The sequence below is a fragment of the Tubulanus polymorphus genome, chromosome 5 (genome assembly GCF_964204645.1).
Source record: "Tubulanus polymorphus chromosome 5, tnTubPoly1.2, whole genome shotgun sequence".
Classification (NCBI taxonomy): domain Eukaryota; kingdom Metazoa; phylum Nemertea; class Palaeonemertea; order Tubulaniformes; family Tubulanidae; genus Tubulanus; species Tubulanus polymorphus.
The window spans coordinates 2526918-2544552 of record NC_134029.1 but is presented as its reverse complement, the minus strand read 5'-3'; the positions used below and the strand labels follow the sequence as shown (position 1 = coordinate 2544552).

Below are 17635 nucleotides of genomic sequence, written 5' to 3'. Positions count from 1 at the left end.
TAGCAGCGTATATTACAACCTTTATTAATTGCACCAATGCATGCCAGGGTATCCTACAATCCTTAGCATGCAGGTTATCGGATTCAATGATCTCGAAATTATGATCTGTATTTCATGATCATCATATTTACAACGATGTATTTACTAATGAAAAAAGTGTTCGTTACAATAGAAGAATAACGATTTAAGTTGAACGCATGACAGGATCATTCATTCATTAGACTAGTCAGTATTATTCTGTGGTTTAATTTCACTATCAGATATCAGTTTTAATTAAGCCGACAATACCCGATTTAAAAAGCTGAACACGAATGAAAAGGTTAATAACCCGATGAATACTTCACGATAAGTACAACTGTTACGTAATGCTTATCAAAGATGTGTATGTCACACCTTTTTTTTGAAGAGCACATTTTATGGTTGACCGATTGAAGTTTAATTTCTGCTGTCTCGGTCGGGAAGGAAACAATTTCAACTGGTTTTGTTTATGTCTTTAATGCAAATTCATACTTTGTTCATGCAGATTGTAGACAGCGTTCGATGATCTTGAAACAATAGGAATTGTAATGAATAAGTCACCTACCATCAGTTAACATGAATATCTTGGTTTAATGGCTATTTTTCAGTGATGCACACATCAAGCGTAAAATGTAAATGTATAGTGAATTCACAACACACTTCTCGATGATACTATTCTAGCAAGAAGATTTCTCATCATATTGAATCATTCATAGTAAAGGAAATCTGCCAAAATTAAGACACTGAAATATATCTATATATATATATATATAACGTATGTTTATATATAAACCTCGTACAATATAATCAATATACAGTGGATACAATGTAATATCTCAATATAACAAGCCTCATTCATTATAGCAATGGGACTAAATTACAACTTCAAGATTGGACCTTTACGGAACTAGGACCTGGCTTCATCTGATAGCAAGAAAATAGTAAACAGTACGAATTGTTGGACTTCGTGAAGTTTCTTTGTAGTGCCCGATAGCCACACAATCTTATGTTCCACAGTTATTAGGTACTGTTTCACTACAGGGTATTGTTTCACAGTTTTTAGGGTACTGTTTCACTACAGGGTATTGTTTCACAGTTTTTATGGTACTGTTTCACTACAGGGTATTGTTTCACAGTTTTTAGGGTACTGTTTCACTACAGGGTATTGTTTCACAGTTTTTAGGGTACTGTTTCACTACAGGGTATTGTTCCAGTTATTGGAGTACTGTTGAAGCAAATTATATACAATATATTCATTATTACATACAGATGTATGATCATAACAAAATAGTGATTTTTTCTTAAATACAAGACCACTTAAAACGCAGATAGCTTCGTTATTCAATATGGTTTTACTATTGCAATGTACAACAATTTGTTCATATTATTCTTATTAAAATAGAGTAGTACAACCGACCATATTTGTCAACACACATACCATAATCACTGCACTTTACTAAAATAACTTCATGCTAATAATGAATAATCTGATTATTAGAGAATAGATTTCTTGACTGACCAGTAACAGCACGTATACAATGTTTAATGTTTACTTTAAGTGTTGAAATAACTATAGTTAACTTTAAACAACAGCTCTTCCTTATTTCAACATTTTACTATTAATTCTGTATTTAACAAAACACTGAATATTCAAGAAAAACGAATCTGTACACGGCTGTTCTTAAAATCGCATTCATTTCAACGATGACAAATTCAGTTCATCTATTTAAACCCTTACGTCGAACACATTTCAACCTTCTCACTAAACTAAACTAATCTAAACTAAACTTGAGAGTGATTTTTCAAATCATACATGACACTAACTTTACTTAATATCTATCGTAATCTAAATATGACTAGAAATATTATTAACACGAGGATATCAGTCAAAAATGATGCAGCATTGAAATTCAATCTCATCACTGTTTATCTTAGTGATTGTATCAAGAGTTTCAAGATCAAAATTTGTGAAATCGCTGATATTTGTTTCAAGAACAATTTTGAATAATCTATGTACATTTCATCAAGAGAAACTCAATCTATTCCAACTGCTGATGACAAATCATTTAATTGATCTTTTACAAATAATAATAATAACAATAGTAATCACAATGATAAGTAATATAGCTACCGTAATTTACATACGTAATTTGCATATAACACATAGTAATCAATAAACGGAATAGAAATATTTCGTTGAAACGAATTTTACAAAACACAACGAGAGCAAATCAGTAAAACAACGGCTTGCAGTTGATAATGAAGATTTTGTTCTATTCAATATAATTATAATGAGTAATAAATATTTGTAAATTGCATGGAATTTTAATTCTATAACAATGAAGTGTTAAATCTGGTTTAGATCTGGGGTAATTAGGAACTCAGCTGTCATGGCTATAGGAGGGCGGTAGTCGTTACATTGCCTCAGCCCTCCTTATGCATACGCAATGAATGGATGAGTCCATTAATGTTCGAGGAATGTCTGAAAACACACTTGTTTTTTTTTAAGGTGAAAGGGATTCAACAAACTAGAGACAAGACGACGCACGCTGCTGGTTTGGATCAACTTAAATCAAATCTAAACAAGAAAATAAAGCGAATAAAGCTAGAAAAACTCATTGTTGAATTGTACGAATAGAACGTGTGATTTCAGCGAGGAACGAGGAAATAAAACATTTAATAAACATTACAGAACGACGTTTTCATTTTCAGTGCAGATTGATTACAATCTCAGTTAACTGATCGTTTTATAAATCTAAGTCACCGATATTCTCAACTTGCGCGTTGTTCACTACGAGGTTCTTGTTCTGAAACGAGAAAAACGAACAATATTTTTAACGAAGAAAATGTCGCAGATTTCGCAGTAAAATCGAACTTTATTTTAGTTTTTTTTTCCCGAATCAACTGCCCTGAAATCATATCATAGATGCTACAAGTATCATGACAGTTTCATCGATTTGGAGGCAAAATAACCTCGGGAACATTTTGAAATTTGTCAGTTATTACCATATAGTTTCTTATTGTTACTACCGGTAAGCGAATTTTCACCAATGTTGAATTTACCTTAAGGGATAATTTTGATACCCAGTCTTTAAAACCAGCACTGGTCTCTACCTTTTTTTTATTGTAACAACTGTTTTGGGAATAAATCAGTTTTAAAAATGGCTCATAGAATTTGAGGTGGAACAACAAAGTAATACCAATAGCTTCTTATAGTTTATTTCAGTTGTGAGCAAATATTTACGATTTACCAAATTGAATCACTGAACGCAATGAATAGCTTTGTTAATGGTGATCGTGTCTCTAGTGATTGCTCATTAGGAACTAGTAAGTCACTGCTGGGTCAATCAGGTTTGTCGGTAGTAAGTGCGCCGCACAAATCAGTTTAATGGTTAGTCGTCTGTGTCGAGAGATAATTAACACAGCTTCCTTAATATACAATCAATACATCAATACACACCGCACATGTATGGGAGATTGATTTACTGGAAGTGAATACATACACCGAGTACTGATAAATGTGTTATTTTCTATTATCTAAATACAGGAACAAAGATCAATTGAAATACTGAGGTTCTGCAGAGATGTGTTTATCACTGGGGACAGGGAATCATCAACCAAACTGTACAAAAACTAACACGTAATAATGGGTATCATTTATCTTTTATCAATGTTTAAGGTAAAGGATTCTAAGTTATTCGAGCAAGAATTTCTACCATAGCCAGGATTGAAAGTGTCATTTCATTCCCCAGTACATTAATTGTTTAAAAGACTGAGTCAGGAAAATGTTCTCGATAACGGAAAATTTTGTATTTACCTTTGCAGCAACATCAGTGGAGTGTATGGTGACATTTGTATTACTAGGAAGCCGACTCTGTAAATGAAATCATCCATACCGGTAATAAGATAAAATCCCACTATTTACAGATTAAAACGTCGAAACGTCGTGTCTTTTAAATATTTTAGATTTAATAAATAAATTCTTGTTTTTAAATTCTTTTAATCTGTAAATAGTGGGATTTTATCTTATTATCCGTTCACCACATTTGAGTGTGGTTATTGTTCTATCCATACCGGTATATAACTGTAACTGAGCTCAGTTAACAAATATTGATTTAAGGCAAAACTTCAGTGTTTATGAATTTTTGATATAGGCCAACAGATAGTGTAAATTACCTGTTCTTCCCACGTTATTTCTGTCATAACACGCTCAAAGCAATCCATCAGGAAATTATACTGTAATATACAAAAACCTCTCTCTGTAAAGTTGTCTTAATACGTGGAGTTCTGAATTTATGGGGTACATCAAGACAGATAGCACTAGTATACCAGGGAGGTAACTGATCTTATCAGAAATCCCAAACTTTTGTTACCAGTAGCTTCAAGACTCAACTTACCAAATGAAGATATACTACACGCTAGTGAAGTGAAACCTGTCTGTAGTAGTGCGACCTGACTCCACATTTATTGATACTTCTCAACTTTATATTCGGAGAAAATGAAAATCGTGCAAAATTTACTTTATATTTCATCACTTACGTAAGGCGAATATATTTTCACCCATCTTGGTTTCTTTCCTTCACGCGCGTATTCGAAATTAAACGAAATTCCTTCATCGTCGACGTCGTACTGTTTTACATCATCCCATAAAAACTCAATCACTTGTGACTATAAAATCATATCAAAACGAAGAAATATTTCAGCAACTCCACGACTCTCTTTCTCGAGAGATAGACCACAGTCAATATCCATTATACAGCAGGTTTTAGCTTAAGTCTGCTAGGGATAATTATTCCTTGATTCTCCCAGCAGGGAATTTGCAATCTCGGATTTCCTGATTTGTAGAAAAGCTAGAATATGTTTGCCTCAGATAACGCAGGACCAATAGATAATCTCTGCTAGCCAGCAATTGAATTCTGGAGCTATCGGATATCTATGATGGGTCATTACATGTATTGGAGTAGTACAATACAAAATAATTTGCTTGGGATACGCAGTAAACGTTAGACTTTCAACTTTGATGATGATATACCTCAGGAGTTCCATCCTCTTTACACGCTTGTAGTCTGAAGTTTTTGTATGATACTGTAGCTATAACGTGGCCGTCTTTTCTCGAATCACACGCGCAATGCGGAAATGTTATTTCACCGTATCCCTCAATGTGCCGTAGAGCTTTTAAATACTGCAAATAAAACATTTACCAAATACAATAACCTGCTATTCAAACTCACGTTGCTTAACTTCTCCACGCGAAATGATTGATGCATAGTTTAAACAAAGGCTATTAATAAAACCAATTACAAGTTGTTTATGAAGTTGCTGAACAGTAGAGCTGCATTCAGTGTTTCACTGATAACTCAGCTGTAGTTCTGCATTCAGTTTCTTCATAAATCAGAAGTTAAGAATTGTTTCAGACGTACCTCTAGTTTTTTACCGGAATCCTGTAAACTTTTAAGCTCGTACAATTTTTCTCCAGGTTTGATTTGTCCTCGGCTCACATCATCAGTCGCCTGAATACAAACATTGACATTAACGCACATTTTCACTCGTAATCCGTGATACATATATAGTGCTGCAGTAAAAGACGAAATCCCGATACAAACCTGCCAGAATAGGAAATTCAACGCCAGTTCATTTTTATACAAAGTTTGCGATTCCCGAGTGACTGAAAATATCCATTTACGCAGCATGATACATGTCGCAGTAGCCGTGCTGTAATTCTGAATGTATAAATTGTGTGGAGTTTCGTTTGGTTGTAATTTTCGTTCTGTGAAAAAAACAAATTTACCCGATCATTACAAGAACTATTACATATAATCTAAATCTTCATTTGATGCTCGTTACAAACTCAGTTATGTCATCATTTGGATAATTTTTCACTTTATTAAGTCGTCACTATTTCCCAGTACCGATTTGTATATCTCCAGATTACTAATCATAAGTCATCATTTGGAAAAGCTGGATGTGACATTACAGAAGCAGACACCATAATGATTGTCCAAAAAGCCAATTTGACTAGAACTTTGGACAGGTTTGAATACAAACGAGAAGATCTTACGACAGATAGTATTCAATCAATTTGGGACTAAACGTTAATATATTTCCTCTCGATCTATGCAAACTAGGGATTTCTTTTCACTTACCGAAGTTGTATTCTTCAATTTCAAATAGCGCAAAATTGATAGAAATGTCATCGGTGAGACCAAGTCTTTGTACCACAACCTAAATTAGAAAAACAACACAGAAAATAGAAAGATTAATAATCTCAACATCCATTTCAGCAAACAAATAACTAGAAATCAATGCCAGTAAATCATATCCTCGGAATGAACCCAGGGGAATTCACTGACAGAAAATCAATAATCTACGAGATTAACATCATCCTAAACAACACAGTACAGTACACATAGCTGCTATCAATTACAAATGAAAGCTCTGATTAAAGGCTAGATATTCTTAACCTACTTAACTGCGATAGCATTTTTTAACCTTATACTTGATTGAATTAGGCAGAGTTGAAATGTGTCAATAACCAATTAATCACAGTCAACAGCGATGATATTGATCCAGAAACTTACATCAAAGACCTGCTCAGTGTTATGATTGCGTTTGATTGTGACTGTAAGTATATTTCGATCGGGCAGTAAAACTTTCAGCTCCACCTCACTGGTCGTATTACAATTCTAAAAACATCATTCGCAAACATGAATGAATCATAATCGTGATCGCAAAGAAAGATTTTTCAAATAATGCGGTTAATTTCGAGTAAACATACAGAATCATCGTCGGACGCTGATAGGAATTCTTGTACTACATCACTCTCGGCTATTACTCGAACTGCACAAACTGGAAAAAATATCACGACAATATCGCCGAGATTAGTTTCATAATAGGTAGACCCTGTTTAAACCAGTGGAATACCGAACAAGGGGGTTACCGGTTTGAAGAACCACAAAAATCAGTGGATAAAAATATTGAATTATTGAGTCTAATGGCATTCTATATTGCATTGCTAATTTCTTGTATTTCATATAATCAGACCGTAACGATGATTCCTTATATAATATACCAGACACAAGCCCTTCACAATTAACTTGACATTTCATGTTTCTCTTAAATTCTGCGACACTTTTGCGTAATGGTCAATTTAGGTCATGAGTATGCAGTAGCAGTAACATAGGGCCTAATATTCCCCCAAACAGATCGATATTAGAACATAACAAAGTATTGTAAGTGAAGATTCTTTATGGTTGAGACGCCGAATAAAGGGATATGAAGTCAAAATTTTATCGGATAAGTTGGATTATCGAATAGAGCAGTGCAGGACTAGGCGATATTTGAAATAACAATACCAAATGGAAATCGAATTTTAATTTTACTGAACTGAACGAATACCAGATAGACCAGTAGAGGAATTAAGAGTTATTCGCACAAACCTTTTTCTAAATACTGTTCTAAACCTCTCCGCCGAGCGTCTAATTGCTGTTCGGACAATTGGAAGGGCCATTTCCCCGGTATCTTCGGAAAATTGAAGTCTGAAAATTCTTTTTTAAGTTGCCGATGCAATTCCGCGAATTCACTGTACCGTCTTGAGCATAAATGACGTCCAGCCATATAAATATTATAAACCTGAAAATAATCAACAAATCACTGATTGAATAATAAGATGATTGAATACTTGTAGAGTTCTAACTTATACACCAAACTGGAGATCGAAGATTTTACACTTATCATACCCAGAGTCTATTAGCCCATTGTTAAACCTTTTCATACCCAGAGTCAATTAGCCCATTGTTTAACCATTTCATACCCAGAGTCTATTAGCCCATTGTTAAACCTTTTCATACCCAGAGTCTATTAGCCCATTGTTTAAATATTTCATACCCAGAGTCTATTAGCCCATTGTTTAACCATTTCATACCCAGAGTCTATTAGCCCATTGTTTAACCATTTCATACCAGCAGTATATTACTGTTTAATCCTTTAATACCCAGAGTCTATTTTTCTTACCACAAATCTTTCACCGTTTTTCTCTAATGCTTGATAATCTGGTATTGATATCGGTAAAGTTCTTTTCTCAGAATAATCAATAAGTGACGGTCCCGATGAGTCGTCGCTGGGTTCTAACTTCTCTGCTATTTGCCTCGGAACTGAAATCACTATAGTAGGAAAACAGAACATATCACAATATTAGACAAACACTTCTATAACTGTTGATTATGAAAAGCATCTTTTAATCTTCATCAACTGGAAATATGTTTACGCACCAGTCAATGTTAATGCATCACCACCAGATTTAATCAAATCCACAACCTGTTTATGAGTAGCACCTTCGACATTTACACCATTCCTAAAATCAAAACCACAATAATCAATCCAATCAGAATTAGCTGGTTAGCCTAGGTAGGTTCAGGTGTTGCTGTATCAGATTTAAGTCTCATTTTAATAAGCACATCTTAATTATCTGGAATCTACAGTCTAAACACATTTGACAACTATGCAAACTGAACTTACACTTCTAATATTCTATCTCCTTTCATAATTCCTGCTCGTTCTGCAGCACCACCCTCCAAAACGGCACTTACATGTTGTAAAGGTGCATACAGCTCTCCGTTAATACTCTTTAACTGTCCACCTTCACTAACCTGACCCCGAACATTAAAACCAAACCCTGTTTCAGTTTTAGATATTGTCACAATCCTGGGGCCGCTATGGGCGCAATTACTGTCAGGAGTTGTTGGAGAAATAGATCCGATTTCCTCGTCACTGTCCGCCATGTTTACTAACATAGAACATTAAAACGACTACATGAAACGCAGAGAGGTGATTTCTCTCATTGATTGCGTGAAGAAAGTTGACTAAGACTTACTTAGATAACTCATTTCATCATTTACATATTATTAATAAAGAAAAAGTGTAATTTAGTCATAAAAACGTTTCAACGACAGTAAAATATTGACCGTCGTATCAGTAACAGTTTTCAGCTGGATGCTTGTTTGAGCGCCGCTGGGCCAAGAGTCCGTGCACTGTCAGTGCCCTCCGATCAAACCCTAATCATAACCTCCTAACAAGCTCATGAAAAAGTTAACGCTATTTATCGTCATTTTGAACAAGAATACTATATTTATCTGAATCTATTTATTGGGTTTATTTTTGATTTTATAAAAGACAGAAAAATGTTAAAAATCAATCAAAGAAAAATATTTGGATTTAAGAATGTTTCCACTCACTGAGCCATCCGATGGGTTTTCAATCAACGCTAGGTCAGAATGTTACTGAGCCGAAGCATTGGTGCCCGTTCTAGAAACAAAACGAAATTACGAAAAGAGATTAGATTTGACGTCAAACAAAACTGTATTTACACAATTGCGAGCACTTTGAATTCAATCTTAAATGTTTAATCACACACAGAATCACTTTGTATGCTATGTTTTAAATGAGTTATACGTTGTTTTTCTTGTAAAGTTTCCCACCGCTGAGCCAGTTGTGAGTTCGGAATTTAGTCGCGCGCGTTGACGACTCCATCTTGGATTCACGCGTGGAAAATAATGTTGTTTTGACGATTTTCACGTTTAAAATTAGCCGAATTCGGAGCCGTAGCCGCCGTGAGGATGTTGTGCGAGTGTTGTGAAAAACAGCCGATATCGTTTGAATGCCCTGATTGTATCGGTGAAGGAGGTTAGTGTTTAATTAACGCGTTAATTAACGATAAATTCGACGCTTTTTATTCGTCGATTTTCGCAGAAATAAAAGGAATTTCTGCCGTTTCAAGATATATTTGTGAATTTCACTGAATTCGTCGGATGATTATTTAACGCTTTTGTTTCGTCCAAGTTAAAGCGTTATATTTTGAACCGTCAAAATAGATAAACAACACTTGTAAATGCTGTATTATTCCCAGGGGTTAGCTAAATGTATTTTTGGGTGTGGCCTGTATTTTTTGTCCTTTCTTCTTTATTTCACTCGCCGCTTATATTTGTCATTCCTTCATCGCTGAAAATTAAATTTCTCAAATAATGAACCAATTCAATCTATGGTTCTAAATTTAAAGTAATGATGCTGTTGTTAAGTGGTCCTGCTGTTGATATAATAACAGCACGTGTATTTTCTGTTGAGCCCTGGCCTTTCCCTTTTTTGTTCTTTTTGCTTCTTTCTTTGGGAATGAAATATTTATGTTATTCTTCCAGCGTATAAGTTATGTGTTGAATGTAACTCTTCTATTCATCGCGGGAAATGTCGCGACCATCAAGTTGTCACATTGGCGTCGAAAGTAAGTCGCTTTGTGAAAGAAAATTATTAATATCAAAATTTGAAGCAAATTCCGTAAAACGTTTTAATTTATGGTTCGTTTATTTCTGCTTAGTTTATACTTGGATTTGAAATTAGGACTTTTTTAATATTTCAGAAACGTCAAAATGTACAAGAAACATTGGAAGCGTTTATGAAGTAAGCCTCAAATTTTCCTTTCTCTGATATTTGCTATTTTAGTGCGTCAGAAATTTTCATCAATTTCGCTCATTTTCAGAAACGAAACTATCGTGAAACGGAAATTCCAGGAGTTGGACAAAGCTGAACATGATTTAGTGGAAAGGTAACTTTTATTTCATCATTTTGAGTTTCTTCATGAAAATGACCCCTGAAAGACACTGAACTTGACTTAAATGATCTTCAGAGAAACACAATTTCTCTCTCTCTGCTGATGGGATTTTGGCTAAACAAAAATGATACCTTGTTTCTCCGCAGCGGCCGGGTCATTTTTGTAAAATATGATAAAATTTGTAAACAGTTCATTTCTATAGCGGCCGGGTCTGTTATGGTACAAATGATCCCCCGATTTAAAAAAAAGTAATGTATAGGGTAGATAGGCGGCCGGCCGGATCAACATTTAAGCTCAGCAGAGCGGAGAAACAAGGTATCAATTTTTTTTAGCCTTAGATGTTGAATTTTTCATCAATGTTGTTGTTTTATAGGATGTCGATTTATGAACAAGAAGTGAAAGATAAAGTGCAAGCGCTGACAGTGATGTTACGTAATCAGGGTAAAGCTATAATCAGCGAATTGAAAGAGTTGAGTGGAAAAAAACAGTCGTGGATCCTGGAACAAAAACAAAGTCAGAAATCACACATACTGCAAATGGAACAGGTAACATAAACCATCATCATCCTGTTAGATACAGTACTACTACTGATCTTCCTTGATTCTCAACTCAGTGAAATATTGATGTGAAAGACAAAAACCTAGCTCTGTTTTCTAATGAAATATCACTTGCTATATTATTTTTCAGGTTCGTGACAAACTTGCATCGTTAGTAGAAGTTGTCGATGAAGAGGAATTTCAGAAGGGGATGCAAGACTTGGATGGAAAGGTAAATAAACCACTCAGCTCTCCAATTCTTGATAGTTAGATTTAAGCTGCACAGTTTCAGGTTTGATAGGATTTGAATTTCTTATAGCTGAATCCACTTGAATTCTCTTGTGACAAGCAAGCTTTCCCCGAGTTAGACATGTCATTCGAACTGGAATTCGGTCAAATCGAAGAAGCAATACCTGAAATGAAAGTAAAAATGAATGCGCCGAAAGATGAAATTCCACGTAAGATCAATAAGAACGGTCTTATCGAAGTCACAGTGGGTAAGTTTATAAAGTTTTACCTCACAATGATGAATGAATCCTATTGTATTGTGTATTCTGATTGTAATTATATATTTCTAGGCGAAACGTACACGGTTCAAGTTGCTAATTTGATGAACCCGAACGGTTATTTCTGGGTTCATCCCGAATTAGAGAAAGAAATCTATACAGGACTTTTACACGTGAATTATGAAATCAGGTGAGTTTACATTTCAATACGTGTTATCAATGATTAATTATGAAGTGTGTGTGATATGTAGCTTTCATCGTGTTTTTAATAAAAAGGCTACTGGTATTAAGATAAAAACCCACTATCTACAAATTAAAAGAATTTAAAAACAAGAAATTTATTAATTCAAACAATCTAAAATATATCTAATATATATTTCTTTTAGATTGTTCGAATTAATAAATTTCTTCTTTTTAAATTCTTTTAATCTGTAGATAGTGGGTTTTTATCTTATTATCCGTTCACCACGTTTGAGTGTGGTTATCGTTCTATTATGCTACTGGTATTTATAACTGAAATTGTTATTCGTTAGGTGTTCGTGGTTAACGAGTAGTGATTGGATTTCTTACGGCGACTCGTCTAAAGTTCCTGAAATCGATTCATTGTGTTTTGCGCAGAACGAGAAAGATAAACGTTGGTACCGCGGCCTCGTTTGTAAAGTCTCTCAGGAGAAGGTACGTCGAGTTACCTGGAAATCACGGAAAAATTTCATTTCTTAAAAAAAGTTTGGGAAATTGTAAAAAAGCAATAAGTCAGGGAAATTTGATGAAATTGCTAGATTGCGTGAAAAATCAAATAGTTTCCATCTATGTCTTACATATTTGACTGTGTTAGTGGATTGGATCTGGGCAGATCAGGTCAGGGAAAAACTTAGCATGTCAGTGAATAGTCAGGGAATAAGCAAGTTAAATTAAAGTGGCTACCCTGATGATCTACTGGGTTAAAATCTAGATGAAATCTCTGGTATATATTTCTTTGTTGTAGAGTTTGGCTCTTGTGAGGTTTTTAGATTTCGGAAACAACGCCGAAATTCCACTGGATAAAGTGTTTCCGTTCAGAGATGATATCGTGTCTAATTTACCGTATCAGGTCAGTATTGATTACCACAAAAATCAAATCTCTATTTTCATCTTTTCATGGTTTATTTATGAGTTTTGATCAAATCGTTAAATATTTTTTAAAGGCGTTTTGCTGTTCGTTGAGTGAGACATCTAAAGAAGACCTCGATCGACAAATTCGCTGGGAATTCAATGACCTCGTCAAAAATAAATTACTTCAATGTAAAATTCTCTCAAAGGTATTAATTTAGTATTTTATTTCGGAGTAATGACAATTTAATTTCGAGCTGGTTCAACATTTTTTCGATTTGAATGAATGGTTAAAACAGAACTCCATTTTTCATTCCCGACAATGTGGAGGGTTTTTATTAAGTTATTGGATTGAAAGTGTATTAACAGACTGTAATTGATTGTTTGTAGGTGGCTGATGATAACGGGATGCCTGTTTATCACGCTGAATTCCGATTCCTCAATACACAAGGTGTTGCCTTACCTGATTGTCTTAATGACCTCATGGAAAACAAAAGTAATAATTTCACTCATTCCTCCCTAAAGATAGATTACATTTTCACATCAGTTAGACTACATTGATGAGAAGATACAATCAATATTTTTATTACGTGAATTTTCTAGTTCAAGAATTTCAATCGAAGCCTAAAGAAGAGCATACGATCGCGTGTCGCGATTATCGCCTCGTTGAGAATCCACAAGCGTTTGATACGATGGGTTCCCCGGGACATTCGCAGGATGATGATAGACCTTCAGCCGCTCGGCGTAGAACTAGAGGTAGAATATTCACTCTTCACTATAACTCCAAGGTGGATGGACTTAAAGTGTATTTCCCTGCCTTCCATTTCAAGGACCTACAAACTTATTTATTCTCTTGGAAAATCTTTCTTATGCTTCATTCGAGAAATAACCTTTTCTTTTAGATGCCTTCTAATATTTCTTAACTGGAACTGTACCCTCCCGGCTCCCTCTTTCCTCCTTCCTACTCCTCCCTGTGTGGTATAATATATTAACTGATTGTTGTAATAGTCCTTCTAAAACATCATTATTTTGAAAATGTGGAGTGCAGACATGGCTGGTTGTCTGGATTTCATCACCTCCCTAAAATAAGTTTTGGCATGTGAATATTTACCGGTAGTTCTGACAAGATCTAATATGAAAAATCATGAATTTTGAAACGAAAAAACCCTCTGTATTTTGTATGTTGTATTTTGTGAATTTCCAAATTAAAACAAGAAAAAAATGACCGGCGTATTATTTCGGGTTTGAGTTCCGTTGAAAAATGTTCTTTTGAAAGGAGTCGCAAATTAATGAGAAAATATGTAGTCAATCAATCTCGAGAAGCGTGCGTCCACCTGGTGGGGGAAACATAAAGTGATGAAGACTAAAAGCTGTTTCGTACAGGTATGTGCATTCAGCGTCATTCAAATCCTCGTTCAGGTCACTCTCAGATTTATACCTATCCTAGGCCTCTTCTAGCCATGTTTTGTGTGCTCTCAACGTCCCCAATGGGGAATGAACATTTCATATAATGATGTTTTATAAGAAATTTTGACTTACTTAATTATACTCGATACACAGTCAAAGTCCGTTACAACGTCACCCTTTTAAATACCAACATTTTCAGGGAATGAATTTACTCAATCTCACTCAAATTCAATGTAAATGCCAATTCTTTCTAAAGCCAAATTGGTTATAACACCATGTTTTTCATCGGTCTCAACAGTTGCATTTTAGAAGGCTTTCACTGTACCTGAACTCAGTTTCAAAGTGGATAAAAAATTAAAGTCGATTAAATTCTCACCTATACATCCGACTGTGTAACCGAGTCATTGTTGCGCAAGGCTCGGAGTCCTGATTCCTTTATGAACGGAGCAGAAATATGTAAGATATCATATCAGAATTGAAAATAAAAAGTCTTTTCATTGCAGGTCGAACGAGACAGAAAACGCGTCAGAGCGCTCGCCGGGAGCAAGCTGCGGCTCGTCAGGCCGAGTTAGACGAGGAACTGAGTTCGTCTTTCGATGAACCGAAGAAACAAGCGTCGGAGGAAGCGGATAAATCAGTCGATATCGATTCAGATACGATGATGCAAGCGGCGAACGACAGCGTGAAACGAGCTTTAGAAACCAGCGGCGCCAAGCGTAAACGAGGAGAGTACAATTATTACTCGGACGAGCTGAGAGCGAAGATCGCGAAATCGGCTCTGGACGTCGGCATACCGCGAACGGTGAAAATATACAGCCGCGAATTGGGTAAAACTATCAGCGATAGCACGGTGAGACACATGAAATCAACGTATCTGAGACTGGTGGCTAAAGCTAAAGACAGTACGGACGTGAACACGCTACCGAAGGGGCAACGAGGTCAACCGCTTCGACTTGGCAACTACGACGTGATGGTTCAGGAATGGGTGAAGAAGACGCACGCGAGCGGAGGCGTCGTGAACGCTCGTACCGTCATGGCCGCCGCCGAGGGAATCATCACGAAGTTCGATAAGACGAGTTTATCGCAATACGGCGGACCGATAAACGTGACGATGTCGTGGGCGAAGTCGTTCCTGCAGCGTATGGGGTTCGTGAAACACCGCGGCGCGAAGGATAACAAGAAAAAACCGGCGAAACAATTACCGGAGGATTTCGAGGCGGTGCGAACGTCGTTTATCGTCGGCGTCCGGTCGTGTATGCAAGAGAATAACATCCCGGAAACGCTCGTTATAAACTGGGATATGATTCCTCTGAATCTCGTACCGGGAAACGACTGGACCGTTCCTCAAAACGACGCCAACTCTGCCCCGATTATCGTCAATCACAGCAACCACGAGGATAAACGTCAGATATCGGTGATGTTAGCCGTAACGATGTCCGGGTGTTTGTTACCGCCGCAGGTGATCTACGGCGGTAAAACCGATAAGTGTCACCCGAACGTGAACTTCCCGAACGGTTGGCATATAACGCACTCTGAGAATCACGAAGCCGACGAGACGACGTTGTATCAGTTCGTAGATAACGTGATCGTACCGTACGTACGACACCAACGATACGTTCAGGGGTTAGTTCCCGATCATCCGTCGCTGGCCGTGTTCGACGTTAATAAACCGTTCCGCGGCGACGGTCTGTTAGAACGACTACGACAGCACGCGATCTACGTCGTGTTCGTACCGTCGCAGGTCGCCGATAAACTACAACCGATCGATTTAACGGTCGTCAAACATTATAAAGACGATCTACGCGAATGTTTTCATACGTGGTATTTACAGCAGATGGTTAAACAGTTAGAACAGCAGATGTATCATAACGGCGATCAGACGGTCGCTCGTATGGAAGCGGTTAATGTCGATCTACGTATGAACGTTCTGAAGCCGGTTCACGCGATGTGGTTGATGGCCGTCCACGAGAGAACCAGTCAGAAAGTGGACGTCGTCCGTGATGGGTATTTACAGGCCGGGTTACTGCACACGCCGGTCACGATGACCGCCACTATCATACATCCTCACTATCAACCGGTTAATATAGCACCCGCTGGTGGACAGTCGATGCTGATGAGTCATCCTGTATCACACCAGCAGCAGCAGCAGCAGCAGCAGCATCATCAACAACAGCATCAGCAGCAGCAACATCCATCGCCGATGCATTCTCCTCATCCTCCCGTTACTCATATCAACACACAACATAACGCTAACCACATGCAGCAGCAGCAGCAGCAGCATCAGCAGGTGCTGCACCAGCCTCCTACGCATCAAACAACGCATTCGCAAACTAATCAAATCATGCATCTGAATCTGTGATCTACATCAGGTGCTGCACCAGCCTATATGCATATGAATCAGTTGTAAGCTTGTTAGACTAATGACAATAAAATGTACTTAACATAGAAAATGAATAAATGTAACATAGAAAATGAATAAATGATTTAATAGAATGAACTAATTAGAAAACTAGTGTCGCAAATGTGTAGAGAGACGAAGTATGTAATAATTCAAGTGACTGTAAATATTTACAGCAGATTATTGAAATCTGTGCTTTTTGCTATAATATAATAAACAAGAATCCATATAAAACCAATTATTTGTGTTTTTGTTCTTGTCTTTGAATGAACACATTCACGTGACCACAGGACCAGTTTCATAGTTCCATAGTTAGACTCTTATGAAAATTGTTCATATTCGATAAATAACATAACTCAAATATTCAGAATCAAGGAACTGGATCCAGAAGTTCTAAGGCAAGTCGGTAATTTGATGTTATGGTCAGAAATATCCGATAGACTGAGGAGACATGACAGACACGACAATATAACTTGTCATACACTTGATTGATGGTGGTTACGCACTACAATAGAACAAACTGCCTGATGTCACTCGTCAAGTAGTATATATACCTCATGACTCAACAGTTGCATGAAATAAAAACCGTAGAAATGACGTCAAAATAATACATGAAGGACAACTGCCCTCCCTCATTATTCTCAAGAAGGCCAGCTTCATTCTTTGAATATAACTAAAAACAACTTCACTTTGAAATTCATTCATATTTTTGTTAAGTATAGATGTATAAAGCAGAATATTATTTTTGGTGATACTTTAGCAGAATAAGACAAATCAATCAATTAGTCCTACAGTATTAAGCTGTACACTTATTTACTTAGATTAGTGAAGTAGGCTTTAGAATTAGTAGTTAGTATCAAGGTGAACCGTTGGTTGTACTTCATTCCAAAGATTATAAAGGATTTAGTTGATGAAAAATGTGTGGCAATTATCCTGATACTCAAAAAGATGCACAAAGAATAACATACACTGCAGGTTACTGAGATAATTTTCTATTGTAGTTGATTATAAGAAGCTGCCGGGTATAGTTATCAGGAATTTACCACCTTCATTTGATAATCAGCGAGCTGCTGAATTATTCCCC

The 17635-nt window shown here is 36.4% G+C and overlaps 1 protein-coding gene across 2 annotated transcripts; it reads right to left on the bottom strand.

The window, feature by feature from the left end:
• On the bottom strand, positions 1-8947 carry LOC141905998 (sorting nexin-27-like). 2 transcript variants are annotated; one of them, XM_074795134.1, is made up of 15 exons: positions 8888-8947; positions 8533-8800; positions 8286-8368; positions 8029-8177; positions 7455-7647; positions 6794-6864; positions 6597-6701; positions 6162-6240; positions 5622-5785; positions 5439-5528; positions 5051-5200; positions 4558-4686; positions 4195-4254; positions 3836-3892; positions 1-2825 (listed from the first exon to the last, which is right to left on the bottom strand). In XM_074795134.1, exons 1-15 carry the CDS (start codon positions 8898-8900, stop codon positions 2766-2768), a joined length of 1671 nt encoding a protein of 556 aa, XP_074651235.1. In that variant the 5' UTR covers positions 8901-8947; the 3' UTR covers positions 1-2765. The 2 variants fall into 2 exon arrangements, with proteins under 2 accessions (XP_074651235.1, XP_074651236.1); XM_074795135.1 differs by having other exon boundaries at positions 4558-4601; positions 5167-5200.
• Positions 8948-17635: the final 8688 nt, after the last annotated feature.